Source organism: Leptodactylus fuscus, chromosome 2 (genome assembly GCF_031893055.1).
Source record: "Leptodactylus fuscus isolate aLepFus1 chromosome 2, aLepFus1.hap2, whole genome shotgun sequence".
Taxonomy (NCBI): Eukaryota; Metazoa; Chordata; class Amphibia; order Anura; family Leptodactylidae; genus Leptodactylus; species Leptodactylus fuscus.
This window is the reverse complement of record NC_134266.1, coordinates 23709207-23726396: the sequence shown is the minus strand read 5'-3', so window position 1 is coordinate 23726396 and position 17190 is coordinate 23709207. Positions and strand designations below refer to the sequence as shown.

Genomic DNA, 17190 nt, shown 5'->3' with positions numbered 1-17190 from the left:
ACCGCTGACTATAATAAAAAATTTTGTGGCCAGTTTAACCCCTTTCATGCTGGAGGATATTCAGTGTAGATTGAATCTCATCCCACTTATTTGAACAGATGAATTTGCTGTGAAACTATAAGTACCAGCATGCCCTACAAGTATAGTGAGTAGGGGTCCGAAGACCATAGGTAGGCAGCAAACCTGAACTGGAACAACAAATGTCAGCATGCCCCAGAGACTACCTAGCAGGGTAACGGTGCACTATATACAGGGAGTCTTTATGAACCCCAAATAATAGACGAGTCTTTAGCACATGCTGATACTTGTAGTTGCAAAACAAATGCAGAGCCTTCCATGGCAGTGATTTCTGACACTTATAGTTCCCTTCCGTGCTAGTCGGGCTGCAGGGCTTTCTGTTACTTGTAGTTCCCCAGCAAATGTATAGCCGATAAATGACTTGTGGTCTCATCCATGATAGCTGAGCTGCAGAGAGTTCTGGTACTTGTAGTTCCTCAGTGAGTCTATCACTTATCAATGAGTTGTGATCACTTCCATGCAGGTTGTTCTGATAAACATGTAGTTCCACAGCTGGACACTTAGCTATCCATCTCAACTACAAATGCCAGCAGAGAAGGGAATGCAAACACATTGGTAGGCAGTAATCCCTGGCTAACCTGCAGCAATATGCTGTGGGACTACAGATCCCAGCAGGTACTATAACTCCAGCTAGCCAGATCCTAAGAATTAGGCAGCTAGTAGTGAGAGTGTCTGACACCCTGCCCTGACTAGTCTGACACCCTCCACTAACCGACCTGACACCCTCCACTAACCGACCTGACACCCTCCCCTGTCTGACCGACCTGACGCTCTCCCCTGACCGACCTGACACCCTCCACTAACCGACCTGACACCCTTCCCTGACCAGCCCTGACACCCTCCTCTGACCGGCCTGACACCCTCCCCTGTCTGACCGACCTTACGCTCTCCCCTGACCGACCTGACACCCTCCACTAACCGACCTGACACCCTTCCCTGACCAGCCCTGACACCCTCCTCTGACCGGCCTGACACCCTCCCCTGCCTGGCCCTGACACCCTGTATGACCGGACACCCTCTCCCGGCCATGTCTCTCCCTAACAGTAGCCGCACAGCCCCTTGCCAGCAGCGGCAGCTTCCCCAGGAGCCAGGCCACGCCCCCTGTCTGCTCTGCCATTGGCTAAGACGCACCCACTATGTAAATGAGCCTGGGGGAATGACATTCCTCTGGACTTGTTACTGTAAAAGCAAATTCATTTCCAGGATGTCTCATTCATAGAGGCGGTGGGTGCAGTGCAGGGAGCTCAGTCCTCCTCCTCCTCCTCCTCCTCCTTCTTCACCTCCTTCTCCTCAGACTGGAGGAAAGTCTCAGCCTGAAGAACTTCCAGCCACAGATCTCAGTGCAACAACTTGTAACAACTTGCATTGAGAGAACTTCCAGCAAAAACATCCTGAAGAGTTAACTGAGTCACCACCGGCAGAGCTGTCCTCATTGTCTGCTGGTGTGTGCCCAGAAAACCACAGAACAAGCCACAAGAGGCTGCCCACAAACCCATACCACAGCCGCAAGAAGGAGAAGGAGCTCAACATCATCTGTGGAAGCCACCTGAGATACCTTCTCAGCTTTGTGTCCAGAATGGAAGGACAGGACTGTGACTACTACTGACAGTCACCCCTGTGCATGGATTTTGTGGGTGCTTGCTCTTGTTTTTGACCCTTGGCAAGGTTGGCATAGATCAAGTGGTCATCCTAGCCATCGATCTCCTGGGACTTTGGAAGGATGACCTGGCAGCTAGTCCTGAGATGGTAGCTCCTGGCCAGGCTACTTGTGTCTAGACTTGGTGGTGACTGATAGGGGTAGACTGAAGCTGGCATCCAGCTGTAGGCATCCTAAGACTGTGCTGGTGGCAGGACCTGGTGGGGTGATTATTTTGGGGTGTTCTGTTCTTCTCACCCCTTGTAAGACATTAAGCTTTATTCACACGGCTTGTTGTGATGCGTATCCCCGTAGATACCAGCACCAGCCGCCGCTTCACGCCGCCCTCCACCACCCTCAGCCAGGGGAAGATGACTGAGACCTTACCCCTGAGTGCACCGGATGGCAGCGCCGCCCTGGTGGGCAAACTGAGAAGCGCAGACCGGAACATGGTGGAAGTCCTGTCCGATCACCCTGGAGAGCTGGTCCGTACAGACAGTCCCAACTTTCTGTGCTCGGTGCTGCCCACACACTGGAGGTGCAACAAGACTCTGCCCATCGCCTTCAAGGTAGGACCCCATAGATATAGTGTATACACCGTCCTGTCTATGGATGTATCTATTGATTTGCATAGCTATAGAACTTTCTTTGGATAGATAAGTCTTTAAAATGAATATATCTTACCTGTCTTTGTATTTGTCTCATATCTGTAGAACTATCTACTTCCTACATGCAGGTTGATGAACCATTTATCTATCTATCTATCTATCTATCTATCTATCTATCTATCACATATCTATCTATCTATCTATCTATCTATCTGTCTATCCCATATCTATCTATCTATCTATCTATCTGTCACATATCTATCTATCTATCTATCTATCTATCTATCTATCTATCTATCTATCTATCTATCTATCATCTATCCCATATCTATCTATCTGTCACATATCTATCTATCTATCTATCTATCTATCTATCTATCTATCTATCTATCTCATATATCTCTGTTATGTATAGAAATTTCCATAGAACTATCCATTTTATTTCTGTGTACCTCATATCTATTCTGTTATCTATTGATCTGTATAACTATCTGATTAATTAACTATTTACTTTCCTTTTATTTGTGTCTATATCTAAATATCTCTATTGATCTATCTATCTATCTATCTATCTATCTATCTATCTATCTATCTATCTATCTATCTATCTATCTTTCTAAGTATCCAGTAGGAAAATGAACACCCAATTTTTTCATTAGTATCGAAGGGTTTATGAGCTGTCCCCTGGAGATAGACCCCAATTTTGTCATAGTACCTGGGATACGTTGGACTTTTTTTCTTTTTATCTAAATATCTATTAATCCTCTCTCTATTTATGTATATATCTATATATATATCTATATATATATATATAATTTCTATAGAACTTTCTATTTTATTTCTGTAGATCAATTTACATGATATCTGTTCTACTATCTATCTGTTTAATTAACTATTTGTTTTACTTCTATTTATCTGTGGATCTATCTATCTATCTATCTATCTATCCATAATCTATCTCCTATCTATCTATCTATCTATTTAAAAAATGTCAGCCTTCATTGCAGTCTTCCATTAGACGTCCATCTACTCACCCTTACCCCTCCTAGGCTATAAGGTGACCCATGTCCTAACCCCACCACTCAGGATTTGCGGTAATTGAGTTACTTCATGTGTTCTGCATTGATAAGACTTGGAGGATACAACACTTATCTTGTAAATTTGGCACTAAGCAGATTTTGGAGCTGCTGACTCTGGCCGGACAGATGTTCCTTGTTATCTGTCTTCATATTACTCATTTTCATGAGACATTTATGTTTGCTCCTTAGGAAACAGTAGCTTATCTTCCAATTACCATGATCCCTGATATAAGACTCCCCTTCTACCCCAATAAAGACACCTGGCGCCCCCCCAGTGATACCTGCTAAAGTGTAAGGTAGAGGACCAGAGGAAGAAATTCAACTTTTTTTATGTAGTTGTTCTGGGGACACCAAAGTTCAATCTGTATCATGTTATATTATATCATAGTACAAATGACAAAATCAGCTCTGCTACATTATAAAGTCCCAGTGCCCACCTCACTGCTTTCCACCTGTGCCCACCGCCATATCTCATCTCAGCTGGCACAGATACCAAAGGGGTGATTCTCCTAGACCCTTATACAAGTAGTATTATACTCTTCCCATGGTCACCCCCCTAACCCCCTCCCAAACACCGATCTGCTCCCCTACTCATGTCTGGACCGTTTGATGTTTCCAGGAAGAAATGTAAAAGATTTACTCACATGATCTGACTCACTGTCCTGCAATGTGTCTGGCCAAGTGTGTGGAACCTGGACCCGCGTACTAGAAGTTGTCCAATATAGTGGAACGTAAAAATAAATAGAAGCAAAAATAGTGGAAGTTGTTATATCATGGACTCTTTTATCTAGTAATTTACTTATCTATAGATAAAATAATAAAACAGGTCACGTAATAGTTGATTCTATCTATCTATCTATCTATCTATCTATCTATCTATCTATCTATCTATCTATCTATCTATCTATCTATTATCTATCTTTCTATCTATTATCTATCTTTCTATCTATCTGTCTATCTCATATCTATCTATCTCCTATCTATCTATCTATCTATCTGTCTATCCTTCTATCTATCTATCTCCTATCTATCCATCTATCTATCTCCTATCTATCTATCTCCTATCTATCTATCTATCTATCTATCTATCTATCTATCTATCTATCTAAGTCTATCTCTCGGTACATAAAATAATAAAACAGGTCACGTAATAGTTTTATTTTATCTATCTATCTATCTATCTATCTATCTACCTCTATCTGTCGGTAGATAAAATAATAAAACAGGTCTCATAATTGTTTTGTTATTCACAGTGTCTCTATCTACCTTTTCTGTTCATAGATAAAATAATAAAACTGGCTCTGTAATATTTTTTTATATTCTATTTATCTATCTATCTATCTATCTATCTATCTATCTATCTATCTATCTATACCAAGAATAGATAGATAGACAGATAGATAGATAGATAGATAGATAGATAGATAGATAGATAGATAGATAGATAGATAAAATCCATTTTATTTTCTTTATATGAATTATTTTCTTTTTTTACCAATTTTTTTTGTAATTTTTTTATAATTCTGCTTTATAATTTATCTATACTCAATTAAAATAGAAGCGTTGGATCGCTTTGCCAGTACGATAATTACGTTGTGTGACACGCTGCACTTCACTTGATAGAACAGAAGCGTAGACATTTTTTTTTTACACTACGGGATATCCATTTTGCGTTTTCACATTACACAATGTAAGGCAGAAAACAAGATTTTTTTTTTACATTTAATGTTAGATTTTTATTTTGTCTAAGTTTTTTTTTTTTTTTACAATTTTTAACTATCATTTTTTTTCATTTCTTTTTTTTTCATTAGACATGTTTTTATAGTAAGGGTGTAGACTACGTCCCGACTATAAATTTATACAATACGCGTTTATTTCAGTTCTTTTATATGACTTTTCCATTTTCAAAGTTATTTGAAAGTGTTTGCTAATTATTTACAAAACTGTATTAATTGTTATAACATTGAATTCTAAAAAAAATTCAAAAATATATTATATAGTATTATATTATATTACAATATTATTATTATTGTTACTATCATTAGATTATTCTTACCATTTATAAAAGAAAAAATATATCAGATGGAGAAAAGTTGATAATGGATAAGAATTCTCTCTATATAAATGAGTGTTTGTGAATGTCTAAGAAGAACTATAATATCATTCACGGAATGTTCTATCCAGCTTAGGTTCCTCCGGTTGTGGTTGTTCATTGCTTGGTCACAGGTTAAATGACTAGATGTTATGAACTATAGAATTGGCACTACACAGAGCAGTGATATGTTGTATGGTCAGTATATAGTATTATATATATATATATATATATATATATATATATATATATATAGTGTTATTTCATTATGTAACACTGATGTAGTAAAAAGGTGTAGAAGGTTCTATGATAGAAGTAAAGTAAGAGAAAAATGTACAAAGTACAAAAACTGTTATATGTGCATTTTATTCCTTATTCATGTGATGAATGGATGGATGGGTGGATAGAGATGATAGATAGATAGATAGATAGATAGATAGATAGATAGATAGATAGGAGATAGATAGATAGATAGATAGATAGATAGATAGATAGATAGATAGATAGATAGAAGGGGTGGATGGATGCTGGATGGTTAGATAAATGAGAAAGAAAGATAAGGGTTGGTGGGTGGATAGCTGGATAGATAGATATGAGATGGATGGATAGATAGATAGATAGATAGATAGATAGATAGATAGATAGATATGAGAGAGATAGATAGATAGATAGATAAGGAGTGGGTGGATGATAGATGGTTAGATAAACAAGAATTAAATATATGGATTGATTGGATGGGTGGATAGATAAATAGATAGGTAGATAATGAACTACTTGATTTTCTAAGCCCTGAGGATAACACTAAACCAGATAGATAGATAGATAGATAGATAGATAGATAGATAGATAGTTCTTTGTGACGATCGCCAAAAATTGAATTGACAAATAGTGACCTGGAGTGGTGGTCTTCTTAAAGAAGACAGCCAGTATGTCTAGTATATGGAGGAACTAAAAGCCTGTTATAGTAAAATTGCTCTGTATAGTTCTATTTTATCAGAACGGTGGTCTTACTGTATATAATGTAGATTTATAAAATAGATAGATAGATAGATAGATAGATAGATAGATAAGAGTTAGCACTATCTTCTTACTTTTTCCGCCATGATAACTATTTAAAGTTAGCAAACTCACAGATAAGACATTGTGAAATGACAAATATCATAGATAAATATATGAATAGATAGATGGAGAGCTAGATAGATATGTAGATAGATAGATAGATAGATAGATAGATATGAGATAGATAGATAGATAGATAGATAGGAGATAGATAGATAGATAGATAGATAGATAGATAGATAGATAGGAGATAGATAGATAGATAGGAGATAGATAGATAGATAGATAGATAGATAGATAGATAGATAGATAGATAGGAGATAGATAGATAGATAGATAGATAGATAGATAGATAGATAGATAGATAGATAGATATAGATGGATAGATAGAACCAGACAGACAAACATCAAGGCAAAAAGCCAAGACAACACCATGTACCCTGATCTTGCAACTTAGCAGTTTTTTAAGACACATCAGCATGTTTCCTGCGGCCTTGCGTGCTGTAAGAAGCATTTTAATGAACTTTTACATGGAGAACTTTGCTTTGTCTTGAACAGTAAATAAAAGCAAAGAAAAGAACAAAAAAAAGCTGTGGCGCCCAAGACCTGCTCCCTTTATTTACCATCCACCATGTAAAGGTGAAGTGCTCTGAATACAGCTTACCGCCTGACATTAGGCTAGAAAGGATCTCATGCCAGAACAGAATGAAAAAAACAAAAATAGAAGAACAAAAAAACCAGTATAGAAAGATCCGTCCATCTTACATTATAAATAGATGACATTCATAAGGAAGAGAACTCTACACACCTGTCAGTGCAGTATATACTATATACACTAATAAAGCTCCCAGGGGTCCAGGAAGCTGAGCTATGGGGAGCTGTGAGGGGGGCTCTCGCTTTGCAGGGCTGCTGTCCCATGCCCACCTGTGATATGGAAGGAACGATGTGGTCACTGGTCAGTTTCTTCACCAGGCTATCAACATAGCAGGACTGACCCTGCAGAGGGAGGGAAAGAAAATCACCAGTCACTGCACCGTCATGTAAGAGGCAGATACAGCGAAAGTGGTGGATAAGCTTATCAAACAGCACCATGGACCTCAGCTTCCTGGATCCTCTATTACACTGGCGGGAAATATTACGTTTAACTGGCCAATTTTGGCTTTGTGTGCTTTCTACTGACTCTTGTGGTATCTATCTATCTATCTATCTATCTATCTATCTGTCTATCTAGCTATCTTTCTACCTATTATCTTTCTATCTAGATATGAAACATACAACAAATTATCCATCTATTGCTTTATACCTTTCTCGTATCTATCCATTTTTATGTCTATCTTGGTAACGTACAGGATCAGGTTGCAAGGTGTACACATAGCATTTTGCCCTTATATTTGTCTATTGCTCTATCTATCTCCTATCTATCTATAAATCTATCTATTGTTCTATCTCACATCTATATATTTCTTTCTATATCTCATATCTATATACCTATCTTATGTCTATTTATCTATTGTTCTGTGATTTAATGTCTATCTATCTATCTCCTATCTATCTATCTATCTATCTATCTATCTATCTCCTATCTATCTATCTATCTATCTATCTATCTCCTATCTATCTATCTATCTATCTATCTCCTATCTATCTATCTATCTATCTATCTATCTATCTATCTATCTATCTATCCATATCTATCTATCTCTTATCTATCTATCTATTTATCTATCTATCTCCTATCTATCTATCTATCTATCTATCTATCTATCTATCTATCTATCATCTATCTATCTATCTATCTATCTATCTATCTATCTCCTATCTATCTATCTATCTATCTATCCATATCTATCTATCTATCTCGGACGTCATGTGGGCCTTTTTCACTGTCATGGCTGGCTTCACATCTGTGTGCGAGTCTTATGTGATATAATAAATTATTAAATTCTATCTATCTATCTATCTATCTATCTATCTATCTATCTATCTACCTAGTATCTGTCTATCTATCTATCTCCTATCTATCTATCTATCTCCTATCTATCTATCTATCTATCTATCTATCTCCTATCTATCTATCTATCTATCTATCTATCTATCCATCTCCTATCTATCTATCTATCTATCTATCTATCTATCATCTATCTATCTACCTATCTATCTCCTATCTATCATCTATCTATCTATCTATCTATCTATCTATCTATCTATCTATCTATCTCCTATCTATCTATCTCCTATCTATCTATCTCCTATCTATCTATCTATCTATCTATCTATCTATCTATCTATCTATCTCCTATCTATCTATCTATCTATCTATCTATCTATCTATCTATCTATCCATATGTATCTATGTGATAGATATAGATAGATAGAAAAGACAGCCATATATGAGTTAATGACATGTCTTCCACCTATCCGTCTCCCCAGGCCGTTGCTTCATAGACTACAGTAATTGTATACAGGTAGCTTACAGCTAATCTTCTAAGGCCGCTCATTTAAAGAGCCCCCCTCTGTCAGCGGCCTGCGTGTCGCTTCTTGTCAGTTTAGTCTCCTCTTACCGTGTTTGTGTTTTTAGTTTATTTCATAAGTAAAAAAAAGAAAAAAAAAGAAAAAAGCCTTAAAATATTTTTCATTCTTTTTATCTTTTTTTATTGCAGTTTTTGAAAGACGTGATATGTAATTACCTTAGAAATTTGTCTTAGTGCAGACTGCCGTTTATTTAGGCTCTTTCCAACCTATTTTATTCTTCTCCATAAAGTATGTACAGAGTTCTAGTGTATCAGGTCAGGGCGCAAGAATGGAACTTTATATTGATGAATTATATATATATCTTGTATGCATTAAGCTATGGAAATATATTTTATGTGATATAATAAATTATTAAATTCTATCTATCTATCTATCTATCTATCTATCTATCTATCTATCTATCTATCTATCTATCTATCTATCTACCTAGTATCTGTCTATCTATCTATCTCCTATCTATCTATCTATCTCCTATCTATCCATCTCCTATCTATCTATCTATCTATCTATCTATCTATCTATCTATCTATCTATCATCTATCTATCTATCTATCTATCTATCTATCTCCTATCTATCATCTATCTATCTATCTATCTATCTATCTATCTCCTATCTATCTATCTATCTATCTATCTATCTATCTATCTCCTATCTATCTATCTATCTATCTATCTATCTATCTCCTATCTATCATCTATCTATCTATCTATCTATCTATCTATCTATCTCCTATCTATCTATCTATCTATCTATCTATCTATCTATCTATCTCCTATCTATCTATCTCCTATCTATCTATCTATCTATCTATCTATCTATCTATCTCCTATCTATCTATCTATCTATCTATCTCCTATCTATCTATCTATCTATCTATCTATCTATCTATCTATCTATCTATCTCCTATCTATCTATCTATCTATCTATCTATCTATCTATCTATCTAGTATCTATCTGGTATGTATCTATCTATCTATCTATCTATCTATCTATCTATCTATCTATCTAGTATCTATCTATCTGGTATGTATCTATCTCATAACTATCTAATTTAGTAAAATAAATTATTTAAATTGTTGTATAAATGATTCAAATTATATAAATATTTGTATAAACTAGGAAAATATGGATTTTTGCAACACCCATAAACCTGAGTGGGACCTGAAGTAAATTTGCTGTGCTGGAAAATACCCTAAGGGGTGCAGCAGTTGTACCCAGGCCTTGGAGCCTTAAGGGTGAAAAAAGTTTAACCTATCCCATATGCAGATACCAACAATATAACGTACCTGTGATAATTGGAGGATTTTGCAATGCGGCCCAAGTTACATCTATCTATCTATCTATCTATCTATCTATCTATCTATCTGTCTATTTCCTATCTATCTATCTATCTATCTATCTATCTATCTATCCGTCTATCTCCTATCTATCTATCTATTTATCTATCCGTCTATCTCCTATCTATCTATCTATCTATCCATCTATCTCCTATCTATCTATCTATCTATCTATCTATCTATCTATCTATCTATCTATCCGTCTATCTCCTATCTATCTATCATCTATCTATCTATCTATCTATCTATCTATCCGTCTATCTCCTATCTATCTATCTATCTATCTATCTATCTATCTATTTATCTATCCGTCTATCTCCTATCTATCTATCTATCTGTCTATCTCCTATCTATCTATCTATCTATCATCTATCTATCTATCTATCTATCTATCTATCTATCTATCAACTCCTATCTGTCTAAGAAGTATTAGAACATTTGTGATAAATTTCATGAGAACCTTCTTTACATAATGATATGAATGGTCACATCTGACATACTGTAACTCTACTGTGTCCAGGTGGTGGCGCTAGGGGACGTTCCAGATGGAACACTGGTCACTGTCATGGCTGGCAATGATGAGAATTATTCTGCAGAACTCCGCAATGCAACAGCAGCAATGAAGAGCCAGGTCGCTCGGTTTAATGACCTGAGATTTGTCGGAAGATCGGGAAGAGGTAGGACGTGATATAATAATCCGGTGTATAATACTAGTGATTGAAGGCTACGCGAGACATATAACTGTGGACAGTTTCTGTGACCTCCATACAATTCCTGTAATTGTCACTTACCTGCACAGTAAAGGTCTATAGCCTGTAGAAGAAGCCCTTGGAGACCACTAAAGATGGCCCCTTACCACCCACCATGGTCATTTGTTGTCTTCTAGGACCTTCAGTGATCAGTATTGCGTTACTTTGTGGGGCCCCTTAGGCCATGGGTCCTTTGACATTGCCCTAATACCCAACTGGTCACTTCATCCCATGGTGGGTTAAAGGAGTTTTATGACAACTCTTATCTCCTTTCCACAGCAATACTGAGTGTCCAACCACTGGGAACCCATTGATCATAAGAACAAGTATCCCCGAGTCCCTGGAGTAGTAGTGTGCATGTGTGACCACCACTCCAATCACTTCAATGGGACTGACCCAGGTATACCCGTCGGTCCCTATAATTGAAGAGGGAAAATTAGGGAGCCCCATTTGGGGGGAATAACAGCGTTCTTCGATCAGACACATACCCCAATCAAGTAAAACATTCCAGCTGTGAAGTAGTTAATCATATCCTACAGCGGCGGAATAGCCTACACGGTGGGATGTGTAATGTTTTGTATATGCCATGGTACAGATCGATCAGTTGATCGGTTGCAGCTATTTGTGGTATTTTAGGACCTATCAGGTGCGTATATACACACTACCAGGTAACGTGGTAAAGCGCACAGGACACAACATGGCCGTCAACTTGACTGACAGCTGTAATAGGGTATTGTATTTTGTCACCTTAGCGGTGTCACGTGTGTGTCTCACAGGATGCACCTGGCACCTCTCCTGTCAGGGTGTAGACACAGCGTGACCGTGACATCACAGGCGTATGAAGTGCGTTTGTACAACCCTAACATGATTGACGGCCACACTCTAACAACACATGTGGTTTCCTCCCTGTACACACTACTGACATGTAGACACCGCAGGGCTGACATGTTTGTTTTCTTTGTGGTGCGGCCTGTCTAGCCTGACAGATCTGGGGGACATGTATAAAAAAGCAGCGCCAAAGCGACATCATTCACTGCACAAAAATAGCTAAAAAAAAAAAAAAAAAAAAAGAATTTTTTTTTTTAATGTAATTAAGACCTTATTCACATGCTGCTGTTTTTGACGTGACAAAGGTACGGGACATATCACTCGGTTTATGGCCATGGGACATCCGTGAAAGGCCATCACATGGGCGCCTTAAAACCTATGAAAGTCTATGGGTGTATTCACATGTCCAGATATAGGACAGGTTTTCACCATGGGTGTGAACACAGCTCTAGACCTTTATAATGGCGTTTAAAAAAAAACGGACGTCATGTGGGCCTTTTTCACTGTCATGGCTGGCTTCACATCTGTGTGCGAGTCGCCGTTGGAGACTGTCATAATGTCCGCCAAAAATCGACACGGAGGACTTTCAGTTTCAAAATGACAGACACCCGAAGGACGCCATTACAGTTAACAGGGTCTGCTGGGCTCTGTGTGTTTTAGCGGTCCGCCTCTCCGGCGTTTGAGTCCCGAATTACGAAAATCTGACGAAGCTAGCGTAAGCATCTCAGTCCTCCATGTTTACGTTATCTTCTCATCTCGATAAGCTTGGTCTCAGCGATCATTAAAGTCATCACCCAGTTTTCTAGAGACCGAGAAAGCAAATGTGCTTAGGGTGTGTTCACATCGGCATTCGCTTCGGCGTTCATTCGCTGTTTTTGACTTTTTTGCCCCCAAATTCAGATTGACAGATACCAGCGTAGGTGCGAACGTCACCTTATGTGGTTTGGCTTCTGAATCACTGCCTAAGTTACCCATCCTACACCTGGGAAAGCTGGGTGGCAATAATAAAGCTGTCTTAGAGCTTGTCACCCACCTTTACAAGAGACCAGAATGGCAAATCTTAAGGCTTTCTCTGAGTAGTCATTCACACCCCGGGGAAAGCTGGGTGGCAATAATACAGCTGGCGTAGAGGTTTACAAGAGACCAGAATGGCGAATCTTTAGACTTCCTCTCAGAGTAGCCATTCACACCCATGGGAAAGCTGGGTGATAACAATATTTTTGCTCCTCTAGCGTCACCATCCTTTGTATCCAGTTGGATCGGTCAGAGGCGCGTATACCATATATACTTCCTCCTTGGTCGCGTCCTCAGGATCCCCACCAGTCGTATTCTACCCGAAATGTTTATTTGACCATCCCGACCTCAGATTCCCCCGGACCATATGTAACACCACATGAAACACTCCGCAGCTTGTGGGTGACAGATAACAAGCCCGCGGGCCGGTAGTCTATTGAGGTGGACCGTTGTGCCGACCTCCCTCATAGAAAAGTTAGAGATCCCCTTTATAAACGTTCAGAACCCCAACGGTCGGAAACAAACCCGCCGCCCCTCCTCCGCCTTCTCCTTCACACATACTCAGCTTGTGCTGAAGACTTCCTGTGTTTCCTAACCGCACCAAACATGCAACCGCGTTGTTAAACAAAAGAGGAATTGCTCGGTGCAAAACAAATGGCCGGGATTACGCAACGCAGCCTTGCCAGATATTTATCTATTTTGTTTTCCTGCTGAACGGTAACCGCTGCTTCCTAAATACATTGACGGTTTGGGCTGAGGCAGGCGATGGAGCAGATCTTCAGGCTGCTTTTTGTGGTTCTTCTATCGTTTATTTTTGTCTGCAGAACATCCGCTTCTTCTGACACGGATAATTCTATCCGATGCTGAATGTTCCGTTACAGGTAGAATTCTAGGAGTTCTCCGGGGACTGATCGCTATAACAGCTCAGTCTATGTAGTTTGTCCTCCAGGGAATTCTCTTGCAGAGCGTAAGCCATGCAAAAAGCTCTGCTGCTTGAAAAAGCTCGCTGTTCTGGCATAGGAAACACATGAAACACGCTCTGTTTCTAGAAAAAGCAAACTGTAAATGGGTTCTGATATAGGCTGCAGGGCACTGAAGTTGGAAAATGCTCTGCCACTAAAAAGAGTCCATTGTAGATGCCATTCTGCTATATGGAGCAGAGCAATAAGCATGCAAAATGCTACGCCGCTGGAAAAAGCTCATTGTAGATGGAGAGTTCTGCTATATACAGCAGAGCATTGGCCATACAAAATGCTCTGCTGCTAGAAAAAGCTCGTAGATGGAGTTCTGCTATATACAGCAGAGCATTGGCCATACAAAGTGCTCTGCCAGTAGAAAAAGCTCATTGTAGATGGAATTCTGCTATATACAGCAGAGCAGTAGCCATACAAAATGCTCTGCCGCCAGAAGAAGGCCGCCACAGACAGAGTTCTGTTATATGCGACAGAACATTCCCTTTGCAAAATGCTCTGCACTAGATAAAGCCCACTGTTCTGCTATATACAGCAGAGCATTGGCCATAAAAAATGCTCTGCCGCTAGAAAAAGCTCATTGTAGATGGAGAGTTCTGCTATATACAGCAGAGCAGTAGCCATACAAAATGCTCTGCCGCTAGAAAAAGGCCACCACAGACAGAGTTCTGTTATATGCGACAGAACATTCCCTTTGCAAAATGCTCTGCACTAGATAAAGCCCACTGTTCTGCTATATACAGCAGAGCATTGGCCGTACAAAATACTCTGCCGCTAGAAAAAGCTCATTATAGATGGAATTCTGCTATATACAGCAGAGCATTCTGTACAGAGTTCTGTTATATGTGACAGAACATTACCTATGCAAAATGCTCTGCACTAGATAAAGCTACATGCAGCAGAGCATTAGCTCTGTGGTTAGAAAAAGGCCATTGTGGGAGTTCCTACTATATGCAGCAGAGCAATAAGTATGCAAAATGGTCTGCCGCTAGAAAAAATTCATTGTAGATGGAGTTCTGCTATATTCAGCAGAGCATTAACCATACAAAATGCTCTTACATTAGAAAAAGATCTCTATTCTGCCATGTGCTGCAGAACATGAACCATGCTATTTCTTAGATGGAGTTCTGCTACATGCAGCAGAGCATTACCCAGCCAAAAATGCTCTGCTGCTAGAAAAAGCTCATCATGGTGGCAGTTCAGCCATATCCTGCCGAGCATTATCCAATGAAATGCTCTAATTTTGGAAATTATCTTCTGGGGTGTGGTTTGGCTGAGGTTGGAGTTCCACATATAGCAGAGCATTATCCATGAAAAATGCTCCGCTGGTTCAAAGAGTGAGCTAGAGTTGTATGCCAAGCCATGTAAAAATGCTCTGCTGCTCTTGTTGGAGTTCTGACATATACTGCAGAGCATAATCCACGGGAAATGCTCTGCTGTTGGAAATAATCTTCTGAGATACAATAGGCAGCGTACAATGATCTGCTGTTACAAAGGGACTGCTGGGGTTGGATGACTGACGCCTGAAGCAGAGCACCACCAAAATGCTCTGCTGTAAGAAACAAAAAGTTCTGCCGTTTGCAGCAGATCTGTATCCGTGTTATAGGGTCTGCTACAATGTAGGGTCTACATGACAGTCTGTAGGTGCAAACTTCTCTTTTTTGCAATGGCGTGCCCTTAGACATGTGCCTGGTGTGCCTAGTGGATATTCAGGCCCTAGATAAAGCCGGATCTGGTGTCATGTGATATACAAAACTTTTCTACACTGGGTTGTCTATGACCACACAACATAGAGTGCAGATGAAATAGCACCACCAAGTGGAGGATCCGGGTATTGGACTAACTAATGGGTAGAAACATAATATTATTATTACTTATATAGCACCATCATATTCTGCAGCGCTTTACAATCACTGTGCTATACAGGGCTCACAATCTTCATTCCCTATCAGTATGTGGTGGAAACCCACACAAATACAAGGAGAACATACAAACTCCTTGCAGATGTTGTACTTGACAGGATTACAACCCAAGGCTTCAGTGCTGCAAGGCTGACCACTGAGCTATCGTGCTGTCCAATAATGTTTCAAATAATAACCCCCTATAATATATGTTATACTATAAACATGGTGGTATTTACGTGGCTCCAAATGGCTTTCTGCTTTATAATGTTCTGCAGCAGCCGAGGTGTGTATTATGATGTTCTGCAGCAGCCGAGATGTGTATTATGATGCTCTGCAGCAGCTGAAGTGTGTATTATAATGTTCTGCAGCAGCTGAGGTGTGTATTATAATGTTCTGCAGCAGCTGAGGTGTGTATTATGATGTTCTGCAGCAGCTGAGGTGTGTATTACGATGTTCTGCAGCAGCTGAGGTGTGTATTATGATGTTCTCTAGCAGCTGAGATGTGTATTACAATGTTCTGCAGCAGCTGAGGTATGTATTATAATGTTCTGCAGCAGCTGAGGTGTGTATTATGATGTTCTGCTGCAGCTGAGGTGTATTATGATGTTCTGCAGCAGCTGAGGTGTGTATTATAATGTTCTGCAGCAGCTGAGGTGTGTATTACGATGTTTTATATATATAACATAGCACTACATTAGGAATTAGCACTGGAGATGGAACTTTCTACATCATCAGTCTCTAACAGACCAGTTTTCCAGTGAGCGATAAGCAGCGTGTATATGGCGCCGCTTATCTCTGTATAATTATCAGCTTCTGACATCAGTATGTGATGTTTTTAGGATATCATCCGCGATCGCAGCGTGTTCTGTAACCTGAACTTCTTCTCCCTTTACTTTCTCCAGACAGATAGATGCAGACGTTGCGCCGCGCTCACACTTGTGTAGGTGTCTGGAGGAGATTAGGCGTACCTGCTGCTATTACAGATTAATTATGTGCTTAGCGCACCATAGGTAGTAATTGGAGCAATTAACCGTCTCACCCTCACCTATAGGGCCCTCAGGCTGGAGAAATACAGAAATGAAAAGACCTGCTGGGATTTGTAGTCCTACAAGGCAATATTCCCGAATTTCAACTCTTATATGAATAATATCATTATTTAGTGTCACGTTGAACATACGCCGAGCCTCCAACAGGGGCCCCTGTGCATCTGTTCTGTGGCCGGCAAAGCCTGTCTCTCCTCTGGCCCTGGGCCAACAAGTACATGTGTCCGGCACCGACAATGCCTTCAGCTGCTGTGTGTG

The 17190-nt window shown here is 39.5% G+C and overlaps 1 protein-coding gene across 1 annotated transcript in view; it reads left to right on the top strand.

The window, feature by feature from the left end:
- RUNX1 (RUNX family transcription factor 1) overlaps positions 1–17190 on the top strand; it is a 107537-nt gene that overhangs the window by 21863 nt on the left and 68484 nt on the right. Inside the window, exons 2-3 of the mRNA XM_075263487.1 lie at positions 2030–2283; positions 10944–11100. Coding sequence (XP_075119588.1) covers positions 2030–2283; positions 10944–11100 — 411 coding nt within the window. The remainder of the gene's footprint in view (positions 1–2029; positions 2284–10943; positions 11101–17190) is intronic.